Genomic DNA, 27,463 nt, shown 5'->3' with positions numbered 1-27,463 from the left:
ATTTTGTGAGTGCGGAAGACATCCCTAAGAGATGGATAGATGGTGGCTCGGATAATACAACACAATTGAGCGTCAACCTTTTTCCACAGAGGACAATCGACAACTTGAATATCTTCTTCGGTTTGGGTGAGATGTGTCTCATAACCCTGTCCAACAAGCCAAAGTTCAATGTGAGAGCTCCAAGAGGAATAATTTTTACCATCCAATAGCTCGGAAGAGAGTGGTGCAACATGTGGTTGGTAAAAATTGAGATATCCGATTTCGGAGTGCCGGAGGTAGCCATGGCAGGAACAGAGGTGGAAGCCGAACAGAGATGGAAACCCTAGCGCGCCGCCCTTCTTTGCAACGAAGGCTATTTTTAAGAAGACAATCGAGCGCGTAGGATCGTGCTACTGCTGTGACTCCGGATCATGTTGCGACTTTGAAGCCGGATCGTGCTGTCTGACTGGGTTGTCCGGGGCGAAACAAAGGTGACGTCGTCGAGAACTGTGGAAGTCCTGCGCGCGTCGGATGAAGGCATCGCGAACGAGGGCAGAGACATGTGGCTGCTCGGTGAGTAACTGGTCAGCATTGAATTGCGCAACCATAGACTTGAGAACCTCGTTACCTATGGAGGGGAGGGCCTTCTCGTCGGGGCGAGAAAGAAGGCGGCAGAACAGAACAGGGAAAGCGGCGGTGGTATCCTCGCTCGGGAGGAAGGAGACTTGACGGACGGCCACTCTCTGCAGACAGCGCGCGAACGCCAGTGCAGAGGTGCGCGATCGAAGAGGTGCGCAATCGGAGCAGAAATGCACAATCGCCGGCAGTGCTGGAGGGCTTCGGTGCTCCCTTTTTGTGATCGTCCCCGAGCGTAAATCGTGTCGCATGCGATTTCCACGCTGGCAACGATGCTTCTTCGGCGGACGACGAGCAGAGCCAACAACGATCAAGAGGCGAATGGCAGCGACTTGCGGCGAGCACTAGATGCCCCGGAGGCTACGGTCGACGCCTCGAAGAAGAAAGCACGAGCGACGGTGGAGAAACTCGTCGCGAAGAACAGAGTGCACGTGGCGCGATGAACAGAAAAAATCGCGATGAGCGCGATTAGAGTTTTAGGGTCGGTGTCGACCCTAATTATTTGGCTCTGATACCATGTAAAATAATATGGAATCTTGTTTTATTACAAGAAATAAGCTCCTATTTATACACGAATATAGCGACCTATTTTAGGAGAATTATTCTAGAAAAAAAAATATTTATCCCTAAAAGAATATTTATCTCTAAATATTCTAACAGGTATGAATAGTCCTTTAACCTGAAGTCACGATGATTCCCTACATAAGGAGTTATGTACTTTGGTTTCGTCAAACGTCACTCATAACAGGGTGAACTATAAAGGCGATCACTCAGTATATAACAAATTATACGGAGGGATGTGAGTGACATAGATGAGATCTATCCCTCCCATATGACGAGTGATATCTTGAGGCCTCTTGATAGAGTAGGACCACGAAATGCATGGTCATGCTCAAATGAGTCAATATAAGATATTGAGCTCATTTGCTTGAGTAAGTCTACTTGGAGATCAAGAAACATAAAGATTGATAAGAGGATGACACAATCTATGTTTCATTGATCAATATAAATATCGAGGATAGAAGGGCATGATCATACATTATCATAGTTACGAAGGTTATGTCGGATCTCGACATTCTTGTCACTTGGGTAGCAATGATACATTACTAGATGTCACTCATTGCTTATGTTTCTAAAATGAGTTTTAGAGATATTGCTAACGTTACAAGAACCTATTGGGTCACACATAAATAACATTCTATTTTGGAGATGGATTCATTTTGGTTTAACTAAAGGAACAATTAAGCTCATTGGATAGCCAAGACTTAAGTTAGACTCAAGTTGGTTGAATTTGAGTTAGACTCAAATTAAACAAAGTTAATGAATGGAGGTTGATTCATCATGCATGATTAATGTAGATTAATCATGCATTGAAGAAGGAAATGTTATTATGCATGATTAATAGGATTAATCATGCATTGATGAAAGAATACCAAAAGTCTAAAAACCTTTGGTATTCATGGCTTGAGTATAAAAGAGTTTTTCATCCAAAAATTCATAAATTTTTCATCCTCTTGCCTTTCTCTTCTTTCTCTTAGCCGAAACTACACTAAGGGGTTGTTAGCACAATCCAAATTTTCTCCAAAAAGTGAGTATTAGTATGAATACGCAGAGGCACGGACACTTGAACGTGCAAGAGATCCGATAAAGTTTGGATGAGCGGAATAAGCGAAGGGCACGCAACAAAGGTATACCCTATTAGATAAGATTTTATAGATCTAACTTGTATGAATTTTCTTTCACATGGATCGCTCAAGGGATCTTTTTTCCGCTGTGAATTTTGTTTATCACATAGGATTCCCTACAGATACTTATATCATTGGTGATATTTATTGATATTTATACCATTAATGTTATTTATACATGCTAATTGAATAATAATAATTGAAAATGACCTTAATTGGTAATAAAAGATTATGATAATTTAGGTTGATAGTAATAACTTTAAGATTTGATAAAAAACAAAACAAAAATAGTAGATGAATATAGATACATTTATACACCCATATATGTATAAGTTAAAGAATTTTAAAAAGTAATTAAAGTTGTAATATGAAAATAGATACAAAAATAGTAATAACTTTAATATTTTACTTCCTTGACCTCCTAATAAGAATAAATTCATACATCTTTTCTGATTAGTCACTTATCAACAAGTACCCTTTTGATATCATAGTAGTTTTAGCTAAATTATAAAGTTACTCAGAGATCTTGACCTTCTTAATTCATGACTTGATTTTTATTTTGATGTATTTCCATTTTGTTCATTTGATCTTTTGTGTTTCTACGATTTTGTTATACTTGTAGTAAAAATGTTTAAATAAATATATAAAATTTGTTAATTCTTGGTTGTCTTGTTCCTATGCCTCTAGTTCCCTTTCATTATATTGTCACCAAGTGGATACCTCTTGGTAAGTGGAAATTACGTACCTCTTGGTAGTGGAAATTACACTCCGGGGCATGACATTTAACTCATATTTATGTTCGTCATTGCAAGAATTCATTTTAATATCCAATTTAATTGCTTGAATAGGACAGGTTCAGAGGTCATTTGGTGGGGGAGGGATAAGGATGCATATAAAGTAAACCAGTTCATAAGGCCAAAAGATATTATTTTATTTTACTATTTTTATTTAACTTGGCATATTTTTGCCTGAGTCTTAAAAGAGCTCATTGTTTAAGACATTACTTGATAATAGAAGTTTTTCTCCTGATCTTTCTCTCTAATCTCTCATTGCTACATTAGCAACTAGGGCATACGACTCATATGCATCAAGGACATAATATAGGCACTGTAAATTTCCTAAAAGGATAAGACAATTCCTATTTATTGCACAAAGTAACACAATTTAGCCCCAAAATAGCAACAGGCAGTGGGATTTTCATCTGAGGCAATGCAGGTGTCCTCAGTATAAAGAATACTAGTTTCTTTTCTTGTATTTTCAAGATATTTCATGGTGTTTTAAACAGTAAAATAACCACGGTATCTCCAATCAAATAGAAATAATAGAAACTTTTTTAGTACCGGCTCTTCCATCAATGGTATAACATCACAAGCAGATCCAATATAGGAGAGCATAGCAGCAAGCACATCAGGAATATGGGGATTGATGTCTAGATGCCTCAACTGGCGACACAGAGGATCAATAATATAGTCAGCATTTGCCACAACAAATTTGCCAACCTATTTCAATAGTGCAGCATCAGTGAAATAGCAAACAACTTTTGCTTAAAAATTTCTTTTCTTTATAGCACTTACAGAGGCATGACCAGACGAAATAGAAAGCACTCGAAGAACAGCATCTGATGCAATTTTTATCTCACCTCTGGAGGTAACTAGATTTCTCAGTAATAAATAAAGAGACGAGTGGAGAAACCCACTTCGTACAAAGTCATTCCCAAGAAGTATACCAAAGATGCCTACTCCATCTAATATTACCTGAATTAATTGCAATGAATGAAAATCAATATAGAATCCTAGAGAAAAAACAAGAAATTAGGTCAAATCTTAAAAAACCATATTTCCTGGTGCAGCATGATAGTGTCACGGAAGAAATACAATGGTTGCTCCAGTTCCTCTTCATCTTCCAGCATAAGCTCATTTTGATTTTGAGGAATACCCCACACTTCAGAGGACAAGTATTCGTGCAAAATTTTGCCGACAGAAAGAACTATATGATCCCAGCTATTCTTTTCCATTCTAATGTTCCAAGTTGCACAACGAGATTTAAGCCATAAAGGCCTGCCATCATCATAAGTAAAATCTTTTCCTTGAATGACATCCCCCTTAGATATTTTGAACAATTCTGAATATGTATTAACTGATTGTTCTGACAATCCATACATAATTTCATTTAACATGCAAACTGCAACACTTGTCTTGCGTAACAAATTGCCTGAACCATGTTGATGATACCAAGTTATCCACCCTAATTTACCATATTCTTTCATACGAATGTTCTGTGTTAACTGGCGAACATGATCTAAAAGTTGGTCTACAACAACTGATAAAGACATGATGCTCCTGTAGCCTAGCAATAAGACAAACAGAAAACCAACAAAATAAGACATGTTGCTCTTCTGGCCTAGCAATAAAACAAGCAGAAAACCAACAAAGTAATTGCCAACAATGATGGCTGGGGGGAGTTCTCAAAAGAAACAAAATATTGCTTATAATTGATTTAAGCAAAATATAAAAATATCAAATCTCACATCCAAAACCAAACATTTACCTGAAATTATTGATAACCCAGTAAGTCGAAGAATTCCAGCAAGCCTGAGGTACAATTTTTGACTTCCAACAATACCAAACCAAGGAGGCATATGAGGGAATTCCCGAACACAATCTACAACTGAAGAACTTTGTGAATCCTCATCTTGCAAAATAGAAATTCCGGGTACTATAGGAGGAGAAGCATTATAAATAAGAGAACTTGAAGAAACCAAAAGGCTGCTAGCTTTCAGCTCTGCAATAGAGAGCAAGTATCCAGTTGAAAGTGGATTTAACCATCTTAGTTTTTTCATGGAACCAGCATACTGTGAATTATGACTCAAGCATAATGCTAGACATTCCAAAAAATGAGATGAATTGATCTGCCAAACAAAGATATGGTTATAAGTGAATTAGATAATTTGTAACTTCTGAAGAAGCATACTAATTACACTGTTGCTAATTACACTGTTGCCTAATTTGTGAAGAGACTATCAGAAGACGCAACCATTGCTGCTTATGAAACTAGTTTTGGAGCTGGCCAGCTGGTTTGGTAAGAGCTGGGCTTTGGTAAGAACTGGGCAGTTGTGGTTCGGGGGTCTTATATAATGATAAGTTCCATTTTGTTTTCTGATTTAGGTTCAAATAGTAGATGATAGGTAGAGTTGTGAGATTTTTTTATGAGATTTTTAGAGGTTTAAACATGATTTAAAATCTCAAGCCGTACCGAAGTTTCGAATTATGATCGGAATGATAAGGTTTTGGTACCGTATCATGCCATGTCAATATGGTTTCGATATTTTTTAAATATAAAATATATTAATTAAAAATAAAAATAAAATAATTTTTTTAAAAAAAAAAAAAAAATATGGAATCACGGTGCCTCCATATGATAAATAAAAAGAATTTTATTATATATTTTCAAAATTAAAACAAATAAAATATATATATTAAATTAATAGAATAATTTTATTAGAGTTTGATTAAATCTATTTAGATTATCCTACTTTAGTACAAGGTGGAATCCTATTTAGATTATCCTATTTATAGCTAGGAGTTGATTGAAATTATTAACCTAAGTGTAATTATTAATCTAGGTTGTTTCTTTTGCATCCACCAACACGCCCGCGGCGTCCCTATCGTGATCCGCAGAGGTTGTCGTGGGATCGTGACGACGTCCGCGGAAGCCCGCGGTGTCGAGCAAGTGCAGGCGTTGGATGAAACAACAAATTTCGCCTATTTCGCCCAGTACAAAATGAAATTTTAAACGATGATTTTAAATGTACATGTAAATATCATTCTTTGTAATATATACTCGCTTGCCTTGTAAGTGACAAAAATATATTTGCTATAAAACTAACCCTACATAGAAAAATAGTGATACAAGGAGAAACTAAATTGGATAAAGAAAGTTATAAGAAGTAAGAAAATCACAATTTATGGTTCTTATCATGTTTTGAAATCTTGTAACATGTTGGACAAAATAGTCAAAATATATCGTTTCGATAAATCACCGAAACTCATACCACTCGGCAATAAGGTTCAAAATTTCGAATCGTGTCGTGGTTTCAGTCTTTAATTGGAAAGATCAAGTATAGTGCCGACACTCCGATGCATAATACCAGTGATAGATTAGAGGTTGAAGGAGGAAAGTAATAAAACAAAGAAAGGAGACATTGTTTCTGTTAAATAGCATCGAGTTTTGATAATTTACCTAAATTATATGTTTTGACCGTTTAGCTTGGGATGGTATAAGATTTAAAACCAGGCTCTGCATAGATAATGTCTCTTCCTATATTTCATTTCCTTCCTTCTTCAACTCCAATCTATTATCGGCATCATACATCGAAACATCGACACGATACTAAAATAGTATCATTCCAATCAAAGACTGAAACTTTGACACGGCTCAAGATTTTGAGCCTTGGTTCTTATTATGATTTCAAATTTATTTCCATGCTGGTCAGCAGGGACGAAAGTTGATGTTTCGTCTCCTAACCAACATATGAGAAAGCATGAGACGAGACGACATGATACAGCCATGAGAAGCACTCCACTTTCTTCCACAAACAGCAAAACACACTAGGGTTCCCAGATGATGAGACTTCTTCAACCTCTTCATCCTCTTCTTCTTCCACCTATACTACCTCTTCCTCCTTTAGTCCACCCTTTCCTCCTTTTCCACCGTTGCCTGATCCTCCCTCATAGTCCTCTTTGTCCAACTCCTCCTTAGAGGGACCAACACCTGACCATAATGTCGATACTATTGTGAAACAATATCAATCCTTTATACAGCTGAAACTCTGAATCATATCAAGACTTTATACTATGGTTCCCATAAATCAAAATTTATACTACCAGCAATGAGGAAACGTTGCATGAAGTTAAAGACATAACATACTCTCAAATAATTACAAATATAAGTCTCAAAATAAAACCTAAACCTGCATAATAATGTTAGACAATATCAACTACAAATCCTATTTACTTTAATAATGTTAACACTTTATATTTTTTTCTAAAAAATTTCTAATGTTTCTTGTAGATAGCAAGTGCCACATGCAGGAAGTTGCACATTGTACTCACAACTTCTACGATACTAATTGTAAGTGTTGCTGCAATTCGAAAGCCACTTGGAGGCAATCATCAACAAGTATATTACTAGCATGCTTGTGGACGGATCTACATGATGACAACTAAATTGCCCCATTATGGATTTGCTGAACAGGAACTATGTAAGATAACATTTGACCTTTGTACTTACAGGAGAGTGAAAAAGATGATCTATTAAAAGGTCTGGACCTGCAAAATACATTAAAGATAGTAATTTCTGGGCATGTATTAAAGCGGCTATTTCGTCATTTCCTAGAACCACACGTGGAAGCTCTTTAATGAGCCTGTCAAAATACAAAAAGATTTTGCAGCAGTAAGAGTACAGTCCATTTTATGAAATTATAAATAAGGATTAAAAAAAACCTGGAAAGCATCTCAGACACTTCAAATTTGGTTACAAATTCCTCATCCAAAACAAACAGAGACTCAAGGGCTTCTCGTGCAGAGATGGACACTGCTTCATCATCATCACTAACCAGCACACATAAACACTCCTGCAATAATTATGTGCAGGGATAAAGTAACCAGAAAATTCAACAAAAATAAATTTTAAGTGAGCATATTTGTGTGACTAAGGAGTTAGCATATTTGTGTGACTAAGGAACTAACTCAATCCAATCTGTGTAGTAGATGGCCTACATAATTCTTCATTAAACTTGAGTAGAACAGAGTGATAAATTAACCATGATAGTAAAATAATGAGCTATTTGCCACAACTACATAAACAGTGGTAGAACTTCCTGAGTTATATGTCAAATGTTGGCTACTATAATAATCCCCTCCACTAAAGATTCATTATGCCAAGATATTCCAACCACAAAAATGTAACAGCAAGATTGATCAATCAATTGATGAGAGATTAGGCCAAATATGTATTACTAGTGGGGAACACCAATATTCTGAATTCATATGCAATGGTGCTACGAGCCAAACTAGAATAGGCTATGCAAGATTCCTTATTTTTTTGTAGAACAAAAGCAACTGTTTAATGATGCAAGAGCACTCGTGATCATGAGATTGTCCAATTAAAAGGTAGTACACCATCGCTTAAGCCAACACATTGCAAACAATAAATGGACAAGTCATTTTCATGCTTAATTATATAAAATACTAATTTATTAGAATCCAGAAGAATAAAAGCAATTCATGAACAGACTCCAGAAATAATGCAGTATATAAGAACATATAGAGCCTAGACCACCTAATAGGAGGCATGATGAAAGCTAAACAAAAGGAACTTGTCGTTTGTTGCAGTGAGTCTCCAAAGTCATTGCAGTGGTGATTGTTGCCTTGTCTGTGGTCAAGCAAGCTTAATCGTCTCAAACAGTTCACAAAGGTCATGTCAAAATTGTTGCAGTGGTCTCCATGCCAAGAACTCTTGGACAAGTTCCACGCACCAATCGACAAGCAGAATGAGATGTTTCCCCTATTTTGATTTCAATCCTAGGAACTAACACAAATTTTCATCCTTAGTAATACTCAGGGTGCTTCCAAAAAAGTCCCAAGAATTGCTATCAACACTAGAATCACAAACCATTCTAGGAATGCAAATTCGTATATCCTCTATTGTACGACCCAAGAAATCAAGCCTACTAGAAAATAAATCCCTCATAACATGCATTATGAATACATAAGATGCATCATGATTTCTATCAATGGTTTAAAATCCCATACCATGTAGACACAGTCAAAATATATCGTTCCAATAAATTATCAAAACTCGATACTAGTTGAGTAATCTAACCTATCATTGTGTCAATCATGAATATCGTGTCATACTCGACACTTCTTGACACGCTACAAAATACTTTTAAAAAAATTGTATCATGTGTTCATATAATACAATGTTAAAATTGTTGGTGCAAGAAGCACTAGATCTTGCCTAGAGTTTCGATATTTGACAATACACCTAGGTCTGGTCAGTTTGACCAAGGGTTGATCCAAACAGGACCTGATGTTCGGATGTGAGTGAAGACTAGTCAGGTCTGTTTGACCAGATGACTAGCGAGAAGTCCGAGTCGGTTAGACTAGGCAGTGGAAGTCCTGATCTGAAAGATTGGGCAAGGAAGTCCTGGTGAGTAAAGCTAGGCAGGGAAAGTCCTAGTTGTAGGCTAGGCAAGGGAAAGTCCTAGTTGTAGGCTAGGCAAAGGCAAGCCCTGGTTTGGAGGATCAGGCAGAAGTCTTAACAAGGTCAAGTACACCAGATGCAAGTCCATGCAGTGTTGGAGGACCGAGAAGCATGGCCAAAGTCCAAGCGAATACGGTCAGAAGGACCAGAGGTTTGGTGAAGTCTAGGCGGTCAAGAGGACCGAGTTCTAGCAGCAAAGGACCGAGTTCTAGGCAAACGGGAAGTCCAACAAGTCTAGAGGGCTTATTGGCAAAATTTCTCCCGAATGGAATGGGTAAGGGCGCGTTCCCGAAGTGGAACAGTAGGCATCAGACTAACTTAGAATTTCGGTAGAAATCCAAAGTTAGACCCACAGAGTAAGGTTTAGGTTGCTTGCATGTTTGTATGCTTGTCTTGTAGGAACCAGGAGCTGGAAGCAAGATGGAGAAAGCATAAGGGAAGCAAACAAAGATAGTTGAACCAAACTCAGAGTCAACTTGTTCCAGGCGACCAGAATGGTTCCAAGCGACCAGATTGTTCTAGGCAATCGGAATGTTGATTCCAAGCGACTCGGGATCGGATAAACGCAGCGGAAGTCGAAGTCGAAGTCTATCAAGACTCTCCACGTCAGCACGGAGTTGACCAGAATGAAGATTCCAGTCGACCGGAAGCGCCGAATCAGCTGCAAAGATAATGGATCGGCGGTCTACGTGGAGTCGTCCGGAACGAGATTCCAGTCGATCGAAATGGGCTATAAAAAGAGGGTGAACGTGCACAACCAGAATCATCAATTACAAGCTCTCCTCTCTAACCAGTGGTGATTCTGAACACGAACGGGGCCAGGCTCTTGCAATCGGGGAAGATCCAGGAGGAGTGTGCGGCGCTCAGGACTTCCAGATCGGCTTCAAGTGTTTGGTTAATTTCTTACTTGTCTTACGTTGTTCTTATTTATTGTTATTGTTATTTGGACTGTAAGACGGGTTTCTCCGCCTCCAAACGAACGTTCGAAAAGGAAACCACTAGTGGACGGGCGCCTCTCGTACATAGGCCTTGGATGTACTAACCCTGGGGATTAAGAACCAAGTAAAAATCCGCGTGTCCCTGTGTTTGTTTACTAATCCACTACTAAGTTATTCTGATAGAATGAACGTACGAAAAAAGCGACGACCGCGCTATTCACCCCCCCCCCCTCTAGCGCGTTACACAATCCTACAAAAATTACACAATTCAGATGTGACACAAAGTTCAAAATTATGTATAGAATTGTGTTTTCTTCTTATTTTTTTGTATCCTTCCCCTCTAATTCTCCATCAGCACCATATGTCAAAACACCAACACCATACTAAAACATTGTCACTCCGATTAAAGTCTTAAACTCTAACACAACTTAAGATTTTGAACCTAAATCAGTTCTCATAAATTTATTGTTATAACAAGGGATGGAACACTTATCCATAGTTTAAAATCTCGACCTGTATCGGAGTTTCGGTCTATAATCATAAAAATACAATTTCGATACCGGATCGTACCGTGCCGATATGATTTCGATATTTTTTTAAATATAAAATATATTATACAAAAATAAAAAATTTAACCTAAATATTTAAAATATAAACGCAGTGCCCCCATATGGTAAATAAATAAAAAAATATTATATATTTTTAGAATTAAAATAAATATTATATATATATATATATATTAAGTTAATGAGATAGTTCTATAAGGGTTAATTAAATCTACTTAGATTATCCCTATTATAGATAGGAGTTGATCAAAATTATTAACCTAACTTTAATTAAAACCTAAGTTTCTTGCCTCGCACTCATGCGATCCTGTTGCACGTCTGACCGCCGATGCGGCCCTTCAGTCCATGAGAGCAACAGCGACACCAAAGCCGCCCTTCTCACGCGACGCCTCTGCAACGGTTACAAAGCTCGTACGACGCCTCTTCGGTAGCCACAAGGCCTAGCACAAGGCGTGTTGATGTCTGCGCCATGTCGGTCTATGGGAAAAACGGCACGAGATTTTAAACCATGCACCTACCATGATTGTTACCACCTTCCTTAGTGGTTGCTACTCTCCATCTCGCTATAGTCATCATAGCCTCACTTTGTAAAACCACTTCCATGAGCCTTTTTCTCTATAGTGGAGCAAACAATAATATGGCATGAGTTTCCACACGCTCAACAACCATTATTGTTGCAAATATAACAAGGAAGGGAGGAAAAGTTCATCAACTCATATTAGTAGTAATTTATTATATGCAACTAAATAATTTCTAATCTTCTACGATACTACCAAATTTGAATAAGTAATCAATATTATGAAAAACTTATAATGATATATATAAAGCTAATATAATACTCATTAAATTATTAAAAAAAAAATAGTGTATAATAATTTTAATATTAATTTTTATTCATTTTAATAACAATTAATATTATATGCAAGATCGTATAACTTAATTATTAAATTGTATAACTTAGTTAATATTAAGATAATAACTTATTGAATTTTATTTAACTAGTCAAATTTAACATAACTTTTTCAAAAAAAATAATATAAATGATAATTTAGTTTACATACTGATAGATTTTGATTAATATTATATAATCATAAATAATATATTGAAATTGAGTTTAGTTATTTAATTATAACTATAGCTCCTTATAATTAACTAATAGTTAGTTAATTAATATTGATAATATTTGTTAAATAAGTGAACATTTGATAGAATAATAGTTTTAGACTTTATAAACAACTAATAAATCAATAAAGCCTCTTTGATAGGAAAATTGTTTTTCAAGTTATTATAACCTTAAAACGCAAATATAGACATGTCAAGCAGGTTTCACCGATCAGCCAGTGAATTTATTAAGTCTTTAGAGTAGTTAGAATTGAGTACACTTGAGTAACAAATTAGGTTTTCATAATATCTTTGAGTTGTCAGTAAGGTTGAAGGAGAGTGTTAGGGACCTAATTATAAAAATAACATATATAAAATATATTTTTTACATTGATAAATAATAACTATAAACTATTTAGAGACCAAAATTTTAATAATTTCCAATTAACTTCTTCACTGTCTTAACTCTTCCATGGATTCTTTTTCTTGAAATTAAAATATTATTTTATATATTCAATTTTTTCTTTATTATTTTAATCCCTGAAGTTTCTATAGTTTTTCACCCTCAATGATATACTATAATGGGACGTAATAAATCAAATACACTTACCAAAAGCATCAATTTGCTTCTTTGCAGTGTCTGCCTGCAATTGGAAAGAAACCCTTTGATGCCATCTACAAGAGCTTCTCTGACTTTTTCAGAAGGATGAACAGAAAGCTGAAAAAAGACAACCAAGGGTACAGTAAGAAACCAACGAGAAGAAAGAAAATCAGCTGCCTACAAAAGCTCAAAGGGTGTAACAAGAATAAACAAATGAAAAAAGAAGATGAAGATACATACATACGGAAATGCAGCACGGATGGCTTTATCTACATTAGTAGAAGTTTCATCAAGCCAGACCTTGGAGCGATGAACAAATAAACTTCTCTTGGTCTCACTGTCATCAGTAAACTTCCCTTCATAAGCAACCTTTGGAGAAGAATCCTCGACTAATTCACGGAGCAAATCTCCAGTCACATTTGCTGACTTAATATGGGTACTATTAGATGGTAGACTGCGCAAAGTCTCTAGTACAGATTGGATAGATTTATTTTTCTCTGGTGACAATATCATAGTGTCATTCACAGACATCTCAATGGCATATGGATTTGCTTTATCATTTAAGACAGTGATCAAGAACTCAGTTAAACCATGAAGTGCATGCTCAGTAGCTCCAGTGCTTCCAGCAGCACCACTTATAGTATTTTTTGACTCACACAAAGCCTTTGTAAAACGGCTTACAACACCAGGTAAAAAGAAAGCAAGTGCATCAGCAGTACCGACCTCAAACAACATAAACAAAAAGTTAGAATGAGAGCATTTCAAGTTATGGGAAAACAAACTTACACAATTTGACAGTGAGAGAACATAATAAGCATGTCTGCATTCCTCCAGGATAAACCAACATAACTAAAAAAATAAAGGTATAACAACATAACTTAGGCTATTTTGAGGCAGTTGTCTAGGCGGTTTCAATAGGGGGTCACTTCACCTAGTGTATAGGCGGCCCCTATTAGACAACCCTTTTGAAAAGCTCTGGGGCAGACCACCAAGGTGACCAAGTAGGTCTAGGAAATAAAATTGGTCATTTTATAAGTTGTTGACCAATTTGATATTAGAAAGTAATCCTCCATATTAGCCCACCCAACTCCCCTCCCCTTGTTCACACGAATCACGGGCCCGATGCAACTTTCATCTCCCATTTCCACCAATATAAACCACCTACAACTATTTCCAATAATTTTTCGACCAACTTTTCCTCTCTTTCTTTCATAGGTGTGTTCTCACTCCTTTTATTCTTCTAGTCAATTATTTAATCTACGCACACTTTGAATATTTTATTATGATTTTTGTTTCATTAGTTCAACAGGAAATACAAACGTTTCGTTGTGTTGTGTTTACTGCTTACATATAAATTATAAATTATTTACTTATGATTGTAAATCTATTTTGATGAAGTAAGGAAACAATTGCTATATATATATACATAGTCATTCTTAATTATGTGTTGACTGCTTCCCTTGACCTTTACCCTTGTAACTATAACCAATTGATTGTCTAAATATTTAGTTGTTGCTTTTTAACATGTCAATACTATGGCTACCATGACCTCTTTATTTTCTCTTATTACCCTTCAAATTCATACCCTTAGTTTCATCATTTTTACACACTGTAGAAATAGGAGATTTAGTTTCTGTATTTAGAAAAGATTAAGATTTATTTAGTTTTTTGGTAATACTAAATTTAGGAAATTACAATCAACTAATTGATTGTCTATCAACTAATTGATTGTCTTCCTAATTTGTAGGAAATTACAATCAACTAATTGATTGTCTATCAAATAATTGATTGTCTACCAAATTTGTAGATATTTGGTTTCCTAGTTTTAGTAGATGTATACTCTATATATTAGGATGTAAATTTTTTCTTGAAAAAAGTAGAGAAAAAAGGTGATCATCAATTTCTTCATGATATCAGAGCTATAGTTCGTCGTTCGTTTTTCTAGATGAACTTTTCCTTTCGTTCCTTTTTTTTGTTTTCTAGCAGCATGACGTCTCCCTCGACTTTCTCGGAAGTGACTTCTAAATCAAAGTCCACTTTTGCAGTTTCATCCATTCCAGATTTTTCTTCACACCTTGTTACCAATCACAAATTGAATGGCCAAAACTTTCTGCAATGGTCTCAGTCTGTGTTCATGTTCGTATGTGGCAGAGGCAAGGATGGACATCTCACTGGTGAAATCATTGCTCCAGAAGCCACAAATCCAAAATTTCACTCATGGAAGACTGATGATCATCTAGTTATGTCGTGGTTAATAAACTTTATGACCACTGAAGTTGGAGAGAATTTTCTGCTTCATAAAACTGCCAAGGAGATATGGGATGTTGCCCGTGAAACTTATTCCAACCAAAAATCTACTTCTCCGACTGAGCAACATACTAGCTTTTTTGCACATCAAGGTACTCTATCTTCTGCTTTGTGCGTTAAAACTGATCAGCCAAGGATGTGGATTGTTAATTCAGGAACCTCAGACCATATGACGGGAGATTCCAGCATTCTTACGAACTTTCAGCCTTGTTCTAGTCACTCATGAGTAAAAATTGTAGATAGCACAATTTCTCCAATAGCAGGAACAGGATCTATACATATTATAGAAGACTTACATCTTCCATCTATTCTTTTTGTTCCAAAGTTGAATTGCAATATACTTTCTATCAGTTAGATCACTCGAGATCTCAACTATTTTACTAAGTTTCATTCCAATTCTTGTGTTTTTCAGGCAATGGATTCGAGGAAGGTGATTGGTAGTGCTGATATGCATGGAGGACTTTATTTACTCAAACAAAAGAACCTCCCAGGTAGACAAGTTCATCAATCAAGTTGTGATTCCGAGTCAAGTCCAAAGTCTGTCAAGTTTGCTTCTAATTCCATGTCTGTTCCCAATTCTAAGTCTGTCTTAGTAGAAAGTCAAGTCATGTTGTGGCACTATCGCCTTGGTCATCCAAACTTTGCTTATATTAAAAAAGTGTTCCCTCATTTGTTCATCAATAAGGATTTCAATTATTATCAGTGTGATATTTGTCAACTAGCAAAGCATATACGACATGTATACTCAAGTTTATCATACAAACCATCACATCCATTTTCAGTCATTTATAGTGATATTTGGGAGCCATCACGTGTGAAAAACATCAATGAGGCTCGGTGGTTTGTAACATTTATCGATGATCATACAAGAACCACATGGACATTTCTCATGAAAGAAAAATCCGAAACAGCCATAATTTTTCAATCCTTTCATACCATGATTTCAACCCAGTTTAGATATCAAATCCAAGTTCTCAAAACTGATAATGCAAAGGCCTATTTCAACTCCATTCTCGGTCCTTACTTGTCAAAACATGGAATTGTTCATATAAGTTCTTGTGTAGGCACTCCACAACAAAACGGAGTGGCTGAACAAAAAAATAGACACTTGCTTGAAGTCGCCCATGCCAATATGTTCACTAACAATGTTCCTAAACAGTTTTGGGGGGAGGTTGTACTTACAGCCACATATCTCATCAACTGGATGCCAAGTCGTGTTTTAAAATTCCAAACACCTTGTCATGTTCTCACCACAACACATCCTCAAATTCTTGCTTTCACCTGTGATCTTCCTCTTCGGATCTTTTGGTGCATCGCCTTCGTCCACGTTCATCATAGTCATCGTACCAAACTCGATCCAAAATCACTCAAGTGTATTTTTTTAGGATGCTCTTCTCATCAAAAAGGTTATAAATGTTATTCTCATATTACTAGGAAAGTCTACAATTCCATGGATGTTACCTTCTTCGAGAGTCAATCCTACTTTCCCAAATCCGACATTCAGGGGAGAATAGTTCCAAAGAATATTAAATTTGGGATCTACTTCAGGATACTCAATCGGTTTTTGTTCCATTCGATCAGCCTTTAAATTCCAGCATTACACTTGATTCTAGTGCTACTCCTTTAGATTCCAGTACTACTCCTGTCCTTGCACCTTTTCAAACCCCAGTCACTATAAAAACCCAAAATCCATTGCAACTTGATACCAATAATATTGAGCTTCATGTCTACAGAAGGAGAACAACCCAGCAAACCGGAGAATTTCTGCAAGCTCAGCACTCTCAAACACAAGAACCAAACCCCACTGTATCTGACACTCACGATGGTATGGATTCCTCTCCTAATTATACTCCTGCTTCTATAATTAATGATTCAGATTTGCCCATTGCTCATAGAAAAGGGATCCGTAGACGCACTGAACATCCAATTCAAAGATATGTTGCATATGGAAAGTTGTCTCCATCTTGCAAGACATTTGTCACAAATCTGGACAGTATTAAAGTGCCCCTATCCATTCAAGAGGCTCTCATAAGACCAGAATGGAAGAAAGTTGTAGAAGAAGAGGTTCGGGCCTTAGAAAACAACAACACCTGGGTCTTGACAACATTACCACCTGGAAAAAATCTGGTTGGGTGTAAATGGATTTTTACCATCAAGTACAAAGCTGATGGGAGTATAGACAGGTTTAAGGCAAGACTTGTGTCTAAGGGGTTCACTCAATCCTATGGAATTGACTATCAAGAGACCTTCGCACCAGTGGCCAAACTAAACACAATTCGAGTGTTACTGTCCTTAGCAGTAAATCGAGATTGGTCATTATATCAACTTGATGTCAAGAACGCATTCTTGAATGGAGATCTCAAAGAGGAAGTCCACATGAGCATACCTCTTGGACTAGAAAATAAGTCAAACCAAAACTTGGTATACAAATTAAAGAAGTCATTGTACGGCTTAAAGCAATCTCCTCGCGCATGGTTTGAGAGATTTGCTAAGACTTTGACAGCCAATGGGTATTCACAATGTCAAGCAAATCACACATTGTTTGTAAAAGGTGGATCAGGAGGAAAAATGACAATTCTTATAGTCTATGTGGATGATATCATCCTTACTGGAGATGATTAAGAAGAAATTCTTAGGCTAAAAAAACTGCTAGCAACTGAATTCGAAATCAAAGACCTTGAGACACTGAGATACTTTCTCGGAATGGAGGTGGTTCGATCAAAGGAGGGTATTGTTATATCACAAAGTATATACTTGACTTGTTGAATGAAACCGATTTTCTTGGTTGCAAACCTGCTGATACACCTATGGATTCCACAAAGAAACTGAATCGAAGTGAAGAAGGCACACCAGTTGACAAGGGTAGGTATCAAAGGCTGGTTGGAAAACTCATTTACCTATCACACACTCGACCCAACATTGCTTATTCGGTGAGTGTAGTCAGCCAACATATGAATTATCCAACCAAGGATCATTTAGATGCAGTGACTAGAATTTTCAGATACTTGAAGATGACTCCTGGTCATGAATTACTATTCAGAAAGAGTGCAAGTCGTGTAGTTGAGATTTACACAAATGCAAGTTGGGCAGGAGAATAGACTAATAGAAGGTCAACTACTGGTTACTGCTCCTATGTTTGGGGGAATCTTGTCACTTGGAGAAGCAAGAAACAGGTTGTGGTTTCTCGCAGCAGTGCATAATCGGAATTTCGAGCTCTTGCTCTTGGTATATGCGAAGGAATGTGGTTACAAAGATTGCTAAGGGCATCTCCAATGGGGATATTTGATGGGGGATATTTGAAGAAATATCCCCACATATCCCCCATTGGAGGGGATGTGAATAGAAATCACCGGAAAAAAAGTTTTGCTCGGTGATTTCTAATTATTTTATTATAAAAAATAATATAATAATTAGAATTAAATAATATAATAATATTAAATTAATTTTATTTAATATTAAATTATAAATTATAAATAATTTTATTTAAATGTAAATTAATAAAATGACGATGGGATTTATAAATATTTAGTTGGTGAAATATTTAATTATGATATTTGGAAGTGAGATATTTGATAGGTGGGACCCATAAATATTTGGTTTGTGGTATATTTCATTATGAAAGTTAGGATATTTGAGGAAAGAGATATTTGATTGATGATGTGGATGTGGGGACCACAAATATTTAGAAGAAATATTCAATAGCATTGTGGATGCCCTAAGGGAACTCAATATTGAAGATCAAGCCCTGGTGAAGATGTTTACTGACAGCCATCAGTATAGCTAAAAATCCAATGCATCATGATAGGACGAAACATATTGAGATTGATCGTCATTTTATCTCTGAAAAAGTCAACACAGGAATCATTCCTACAAGATAGCAAATTGTTGATGTCCTCACCAAGGCACTTCCAAGAGTCAGTTTCAATGATTTGAATTCCAAGCTTGGTTTGTATAACATATACAACCCAGCTTGAGGGGGAATGTAGAAACAGGAGATTTAGTTTCTGTATTTAGAAAAGATTAAGATTTACTTAGTTTTTTGGTATTATTGAATTTAGGAAATTATAATCAACTAATTGATTATCTATCAACTAATTGATTGTCTTCCTAATTTGTAGGAAATTACAATCAATTAATTGATTGTCTATCAAATAATTGATTGTCTTCCAAATTTGTAGATATTTGGTTTCCTAGTTTTAGTAGATGTATACACTATATATTAGGATGTAAATTTTTTCCTGAAAAAAATAGAGAAAAAGGTGATCATCAATTTCTTCACACACCATATTAATCTTAATTTCTTTCTCTTTTCTATTTTAATAGGCACTAGGCCAACCCCCTACCATTTAACCCGTCTTTTAATACCTTAGTAATTAATACTTAAGAAACAACACATCAAAATAAAATTATAGTGGTGTGTAAAAAAGATAAAAATAAGGGTATGAATTTGGGGCAATAAGAAAAAATAAAAAGGTCATGATAGCCATAGTATTGACAGGTTCAAAAGCAACAGATAAAAATTTAGACAATTGGTTATAGTTACAAGGGTGAAGGTCAAGGGAAGGAAAAAAAAGTTCTTGAGATAATTTAAACTATTCATCTATTCAGATGACCATGGAATTACTAATAATAAGGACTCACATCAAGCTCAATGATGGAAAATAACCTCCACATAACTGAGCCTCAAACAGTTGGACAAATGCCATGAAGGAAACTAATGTTCTAACGAAGCAAGCAAGCATCATAACTACAGTCAAGAACTATATGTATTACCTTGGCAACAAGAACACGGAGAGCAAGAAATGCTTCTTTCCGTATATTTGCATTTCCATGATGTCCTCTCAATGCCTCAAGCTCAGCAGCCTTTTATAACACAAGGCAAATGTAGATTTATTTAGTAGAATACAACTAACTAATATATACACATAATTGCAAATCCAATTGGCATATGTAACCAGATTTAGAAAAGTTTAAAATAGTGCAAGAATTGGGTAAATGGGATGAAAGATGTGTTTCTACCTGGTGAAGAAGTGACAGCCAATGCCCTACTGCAGCAGATGCATTCTGTGATTGGAGAAATGCAAGCAAGCATTCTTGTGGTTCCATCTGGTAGCTCAAATGAGTATTGTAGGAAATGGATGCAGTAATAAATGGTTCAATTGTAGGTAGGGCAACCCTTTGCTTGCATATGCAGGAACTATTAGAGCAAGGTTGTAAAGTGAGGAGCATTGCCTTAAAACATTTAATTATTCCTCCACGAAATTCTTCAGACGCCTCAGTAGGTGAAAGCATAGCTCCATAGTTGAGTTTCTTCAACACCACAACCATCTGAAAAGTCATATGTCAGTATTTCTACGGGAATGTTAATGGATGGCCTAAGTCAAGACAAAATGGTGCAAATTGAAGAAAGATTGATGTGAATTTGTTTAATGATCCTATTTCTTCATTCAATTTATACAAGTGAAAACACCAATATCCTAATATAAAGCTCTATGATGCAAGCAGATAACAAATGAAATGTTGACCAATACACATAGCATAGAACTGAAAGACAAGGAGGATTGTTTTTAGCCAATAATCTCAAAACTGTGTTACTTTCTCTAAATTATTGGTATTTTCAAACAATTCTAGATCATTGCAGTATTAAGACTTACAAGTAACATCCCAACAATTTGAGAATGGCTACATGGATCTTATCCCACCCTTGAACACCTCCATATGGTTATATTGTTATTGAAATATAGATCTTTTAAATCACTTTAAATTGCATTAACTAATATGTTTATATGATCTCTTTTTACACTTTGCGCCTTCAACTCCAATCAATTCAACATGGGTAATTATAGAATTTATTCATTTTACTGACGATATTTATATCCCTTAAAAAGATTTCAATCATTATCATCAAATCTCTCTAATAACAGTGTTTTTAAGTTTATTTTCTTATAAACTCAAATGTGCATCTTAGCATTCTCTTCTTTGATACATAACTATTTTATATAATGTTTCCTAACTGTTGAACACTGAAAAATAAAATAAAATCAGTTGTAACACGATCTTATCAAGCTTTGCTTCTTAAATTAAGAGGTATGTGAGGATCATATAGAACTCTGAAATTTCCTCACAATTTTAGCCATGCACCCTTTGTCCTATTAATAATGTTTTCAAAACCTCACTGAATAATATTTCTAAGATATCTAAATCTGTTACTTGCAAATGTTTACTGTTTATCAATCTTAATTATTTGCTCACTTTCTTTTCTTATGCTGGAAAATATCTTGATAAGTTCATCAAGCACTAATGTGGGGGAAAAAAACTTAAGGTTAACTCTTTATGTGAATCAACAAGTCTAGGAAAATTGTTGTTCCAGTCCTAGTATCACCAAAACTTAGTAATTATTTTTTCATGCATGACCTTTATAACTGTTAGGGGCTTTGTCTATTTATAAATGTGTCATTTTGTATAATGTATTAGTAGAGGGGGGCCTGTCAACCCCAACTTTCTAGTATTTGAGCCTAATTTTGATCCATTATTTTTTTATCTCTTTCCCATCATGGTGCATTCATTAAGTAGTTTCCATTGGTAGTGTAGATTTACAAGATACAGTCACCACATCTAACATGATTTGAGGCCAAGATTTCTTCTTGCTCCTTTAGATTACCTTCTACTACAACTGAATTATCTTCTAACAGACATAGCAACTTTAGGATTTCATCAGCTACAACACTGCCTCCCATCCAAATGGTAATAGACAACTCTTGCATTAGTAACAACAACACCATACCATCCAGGCTGACCTCAAGCTCAACATCCTACCTCCAGGAGAATGACCATCCTCCTTGATATGACTGGTCTTACCTTCCTCAGGCTTCACTCTACTCCCTTGTCAAGCTCCTCACAATGGTGGAGTTGTTTGTGGCTTCTCTGATGGATGAATCTTCCTTAACCTTCCTTACCCACTCCTTTAGCCATCCTCTTACAAGTCACCGATGACCACCAACTAAGCTCATGATTCCATGATTCCTGCTCCACCTTCTGATGGTTCTTGGAGAGCACACATTAATTTGCACCTTTGTCGCTCCTCTACATAACTAATTGCATCTTTTTGTGACTCAAAATATACTTAGATTTTGAATATATAGTTCCTTAATTTACACATTTAACTAGGTGCTCCTCTTGATGTAGACTCCAGACTACATCAACGACTACAAGGCTAGTGAAACCAAGGTTTAAAATATCGAACCGTGCCGAGGTTTCGATTCCCGACCAGAACGATATAGTTTCGGTACCGTATCGTACCGTACCGGTATAGTTTCAGTATTTTTAAAATATAAAATATATTAACTAAAATAAAAAATTTAATCTAAATATTTAAAAATAAAAAATAAAATATTTTTTAAAAATAATAAGATAATTTTATAGATTTTAATAAAGTCTATTTAAATTATCCCCAACTATAGCTAGAAATTGATTATTAAAACCTCAATTAACCCTAAGTTTAAAAAATCAAAAAATCAAAAATCGCAAGCCCAGATCACGCGTGACCCGCACGCAGAGGCATCGCCGGGCCCGAGCGGCGTCGCACGGCCGGTGCCAATGCCGGTCCGTTGGCGGAACGAAAAATTTCGTCCGTATCGCGCGATACCGCTCGAAATTTCAATCCCTGAGTGAAACACCATTAATCTTCAAATCTACTCTTCAAGAAGAATGCCTCTGTCTTATAGGTGAGTCTTCTTAACAATAAGCCCTCATGTAAATAGTTTACCAACTAAAGAGTATTTACATTTACTTTAAGTGCAAACCTCTCTAAGCATCTTGTTCTTGACATCCTTGACAGTAACTCTATTGCCAGGATGACAAGTATCACTAGGTAAAGACCTAGATTCTAGATTACATGACTTCTGACCATGTCTGTTAAAAAAATTTCTTTTTTCAATCTTATATCAACACCTTATCCTACTAATGTCACTGCAACAAGTTCCTCTTCACGAAAAGGCATAAGCAAGTTAATCCCACTTAATTGTTACCACTTTCTTCTATTCTCTATATCCATAAATTTCCTTTAAGTTTGCTAAATCATCAAATTGCTTTGTAACCTTCACTAGCCTTGTTTCTCTTCAAGATTTGTGTACTGGAAAAGTGATTGGAAATGCGACTAGAGGATCTTATACCAACCAATGTGCACACTCGTCCACCCTAATGGCAAACCATCGCTAGATACAGAATGGTCTGGATTAGTCCAGCTTGCAAAATCTCCACAAGATATTACCAGAATTTGTCAAGTCTTCTTCAGAATCTTGGGTATCAATCATGCCAACTAGGAAAGCATTTGTATATCTTCATTCTTGGTCAAGTAAACAGACACATTTTTGGACCTTTTTCTTATGTCCTCTCTAAATTTTTTAGTACGAGTGATGTTCCTTTAAAGTTGTAGGTAATTAATTACTTTCAATGACTATTCTCACATCAATTTGTTATTCTTAATGAAAATATACCCCACTTATACTTTCTTCTGTGCTGAGATAAAGCAAAGTTTATAGTCTTCTTATGCCAAAAAGTGGCAATGCTAAAGACTATTTCTCTTGTAATTTATAAGTCTTTCCTTCCTGCTCAAGGTATCCTACATCGTTCATACATATCAACTCAGTATTGCAGAATGAAAGAATAACATTTGATGGAGGCTGAACATTATTGCACCATATAGGAGTTCCTTTACAATTCTAAATAATGCAATTCTCACAACAAAGTTATTTTATAAATTGTATGTTTTTCCAGTTGATGATCAAATACCCTTTTATATTCTCTTTTCCTGTGATGCCACATATAGTCTTCTTTGGATGTGCTTACTTTGTCAATATCTTGTTCCCAAGAAAAGAGAAGTTGTCACTAAAGTTTGTCAAGTGTGTTTTTCTTATGTATTCTGGATCAAAGAGGAAGTATCATGTTTATTCTCTTGAATTACATAGAGCCTCCACTTCAATGAATGTGAAAATTTTTAGTCCACCTTATCTACCACATCCAAGGCAATAGCTAAGGTGCTTCTTCCTACTTTGATGTCTATTTCCACCATCTTCTTACAAAGAGCATTTGACACTAGAAACTCAACCATCAGACATATAATTACCAGTTATGATCAGAGCTTGTTAAAATTGACTAGGCATATCATAAACAGCTATGATCAGAGCTTGTTACACCCTTAAGACCATATTGTCATACCAGCACCATCCATTTTCTCACATCATATCCTGAAATTTGACTTTCATATTGTAGAGAGGATAAGTCCTCACAACTGCAATACCACAGATCTTTTTTCTCATTATGCATCTTACAGTGCCTTATCACCATGATACTTTGTTTTTATTTCTTCCTTGACTTTGGCTTCAGTTAAGGTTAATCAAACTATTACAAAGGGTAGTGCACTCTATAGTACACTGAAACTAATTACTCTCACTTTAGGCAAGTATATTATTTGATGCAAGTGAGCATTAACTGTTAAAACATCTCACAATCATTCAGTGGATAAGCTCAAAACTCAATTGCTAGCAAAATGGTACCCTCAGATATATGGTGTTAAGTATATGGTTGCCTTTACTTATAGCTAAGATTACTGCAGTTTGTCTCTTCCCCACCTTGGCAGTCATATCTCAGTGGCCACTAGATATGTAGGTATAAAGTTCTCTCTAGAGTAATTTGGTTCAAGTGTATATAGAGCAATCCCCTAGATTTGTTGCTCCAGGAGAGGATATTATGTGTGTGTATATATATGCAAGCGTAGAAACAATCTTCAAGGGCATGATATGGTAAATTCAACTCTAACCTTACATGACAGATGTGTATCATTTCAATTAATGTTTGCACTACTTCCCAGTTGGAAAGTGTACACTCGATGTTTAAAGAGATAGGATTATTATTACAGGTGATGATGATACAGATAAGAATGTTGAAAGCCTATGTCTACTAGCACTTCTAACTAATGTTTACATTAGGTAATTTGAGGTAATGTCTAGGCATTGAGGCTGCTGGATTAATGAGAGACATATATACCTTACAACCAAAATTTATACATGATATGCTTGAAATGGTGTGCTAGGTGCCAAATGTGTTGGCATTCCTATGGATTAAAATATAAGGCTAATACAAAGATGGGCAAGTCATTATTTGAGCTATGAAATATCACAAATTGGTTGGTAAATTGAATTATCGTACAATTACTGCAACAATGTTCCAAAATGCAGCTAAGGCAGTAGCTTATGCAATTCTGATAGGAGACCGCATGACAAACTTAATATGCAGTTCCATTCAAGCTTTAAGAAAGTGGTCCAGACAAACCACTTACCTGGCTAAGGTAGCCTAGGCGGAAGTATCAATGAGCTGAAGCTGCTCTAGGAGAATTCTTCATGAATTTCTCCTATTTTGTCATTGCAAAGTGCAGGATTTTTTCTCGTCAAAACGAGGTATTGTATGTCTTTCTATCATAACTTTTGATTTAATTCTAACGATGTGAAAATATCTCTATTTCTTCATATTCATTCACTAGTTGTCTTATTAAATAAATACTATCTCTAGTGGATTTGAGCATAAAATCAAATTATTTTCCAAAAATTCTTTTTTCAACTCTTATCCTCTAGCTCATTATTTCCCAAAGTTTCATGGAATGACTCATCATTCGATCTCTCTACAACTAAAACAACATTGTGTCTCATAATTATTCCTATAAATTGAAATAAAAGCCCCTGTTCTCTAATAATGAGACAGTTTTTACTTTTTAAATTACTTCAACGATCAAATTATACTTTGTTCACCTAAGTTCTCCCACGCTTCATTAAAATATCATCCTAACCTATAGTTTTACTTGCCTTCATTTTCTTGAATTTTCTTTAACCTCATTTTAGAAGCAAATGTATGACCCCTTTATCATTAATAAAATTGATATTCATCATTTTCGCATATAGCATTCTTTTAAAATTCTACCTTTTCTTAGGCAATTGAATAGAAATATTTTTCTCATTCTTAGCACCTAGACTATCATATTTTTTGAAATCATGACCTGCTTTAGCCTTTGCGTATCTACAGTTCTTTGTCTCATATAAATTAATTTAGACTAATTAAATCTCTTTTTTTCAATAACTCTGTGAATTTTAAAACAAGGATTTTTTGGAGTAACAGCCTTTTTGTACTTCTTCAATAAAAAGTGTAACTGACAAAAATAAAACAGATGATCTTTTCGAACAGAATACAAAGGGAAAAATTATCACAAAATCACAGACCTGATCCACAGACCCCAGATAGCATTTCTTAAAGAGCTCTTCAAGGCACATAAGCATCCCTTCAGCCACTGAATCACGGATCTCAATAAAGCCTAATGGATTGCCATCTGAATTAACCTTCTTTTTTCTGCATTGCACTGCTGAATCCAGCAGTAGTAGTAAAGGCATAATGATATAGCTGCGTGCAAAGAACACACCAAAATTATAAATTCCATCAAGAACAAACTGTAAGCTCTAGTACGTCTATAGTAAGGAAAACAACCATGAGGAATTAATACTGATAAATCAGCCATGTCAGTTGGGCACCAAGAACTGAAGACAAGAATCCTCCGAGAGGAGTTCCACAAGAAAACTGCAGGAAGTAAGAAAATTTCGAACTCGTACTCGAGTCATTGAAGGCTCTAGACCAAAAACAATCTGATAAACGGGGAAGGGGTGGGCTTAAGGGCGAGATACGGTCGATCATACCGAAGACACAACAACCTCTCAAACATAATCGCACTGAAACATCCAATAAACGAGAATAGAGAGAGAGAGAGAGAGAGAGAGAGATTACTCAAGGGATGTCTGCAAGGCAGGTGCAGGAGTACGGCGGAGAAAATCGGCCATGTCGGCGAGGAAAGCGGCATCTTTCTTTGGGTTGCGAAGAAGGTCAAAAAGCTCGAGGCAGTATGACTTGAGGCGGGCGAAGTCCAGCTCTATGGTTTTCTCGGAGGGAGGTTGGAGCTCTTCTTCCTCCATCGCCATGGTGCCGCGGTGGGTTTTCCCACACTTGTTTCAGGGTTTTTTCTTTCTTGCAAAGTTCCAATTTACCCATAAACTTGGTGTTATTCAATAGAACCTTCCAGCCAAAACCAGACGCACACGTCGGCTGCAAGCTTCAACTTAAATTCCTTTCAGATTAATTATCATTAGTTTTATCATTCTGGAAAAGTAATCCAACCATTTCACTAATTGGATTCCAAAATGCGTGTATCTAATGTGAGTTTTATGTTAGTTAATAAAATAAGTAATCATCAAATGCAAATATTACATTTACTATTGTTGTATTAAATTATATTTACTGAATTTAGTTACCAGCCAAGGTTAATTATATTTACTATTGTTCATCATTAAA

General features: G+C 35.9%; 1 protein-coding gene across 1 annotated transcript in view; it reads right to left on the bottom strand.

The window, feature by feature from the left end:
• The window catches only part of LOC141813062 (uncharacterized), a 45,127-nt gene extending 18,033 nt beyond the window's left edge, over nt 1–27,094 (bottom strand). Inside the window, exons 1-12 of the mRNA XM_074700965.1 lie at nt 26,903–27,094; nt 26,347–26,524; nt 20,099–20,407; nt 19,853–19,942; nt 13,013–13,495; nt 12,782–12,889; nt 7,802–7,932; nt 7,590–7,722; nt 4,848–5,208; nt 4,145–4,646; nt 3,875–4,058; nt 3,641–3,799 (exon numbers count right to left, since the gene is read on the bottom strand). Of these exons, the coding sequence (XP_074557066.1) occupies nt 3,641–3,799; nt 3,875–4,058; nt 4,145–4,646; nt 4,848–5,208; nt 7,590–7,722; nt 7,802–7,932; nt 12,782–12,889; nt 13,013–13,495; nt 19,853–19,942; nt 20,099–20,407; nt 26,347–26,524; nt 26,903–27,093 (2,829 nt within the window). The 5' untranslated portion in view covers nt 27,094. The remainder of the gene's footprint in view (nt 1–3,640; nt 3,800–3,874; nt 4,059–4,144; nt 4,647–4,847; nt 5,209–7,589; nt 7,723–7,801; nt 7,933–12,781; nt 12,890–13,012; nt 13,496–19,852; nt 19,943–20,098; nt 20,408–26,346; nt 26,525–26,902) is intronic.
• Nucleotides 27,095–27,463: the final 369 nt, after the last annotated feature.

The sequence above is a fragment of the Curcuma longa genome, chromosome 20 (genome assembly GCF_044706935.1).
Source record: "Curcuma longa cultivar G26 ecotype Majalengka, Jawa Barat chromosome 20, ITB_CL_G26_1.1, whole genome shotgun sequence".
NCBI classification, from domain to species: domain Eukaryota; kingdom Viridiplantae; phylum Streptophyta; class Magnoliopsida; order Zingiberales; family Zingiberaceae; genus Curcuma; species Curcuma longa.
The sequence above is the reverse complement of the archived record's forward strand: the minus strand, read 5'-3'. Positions and strand labels throughout refer to the sequence as shown.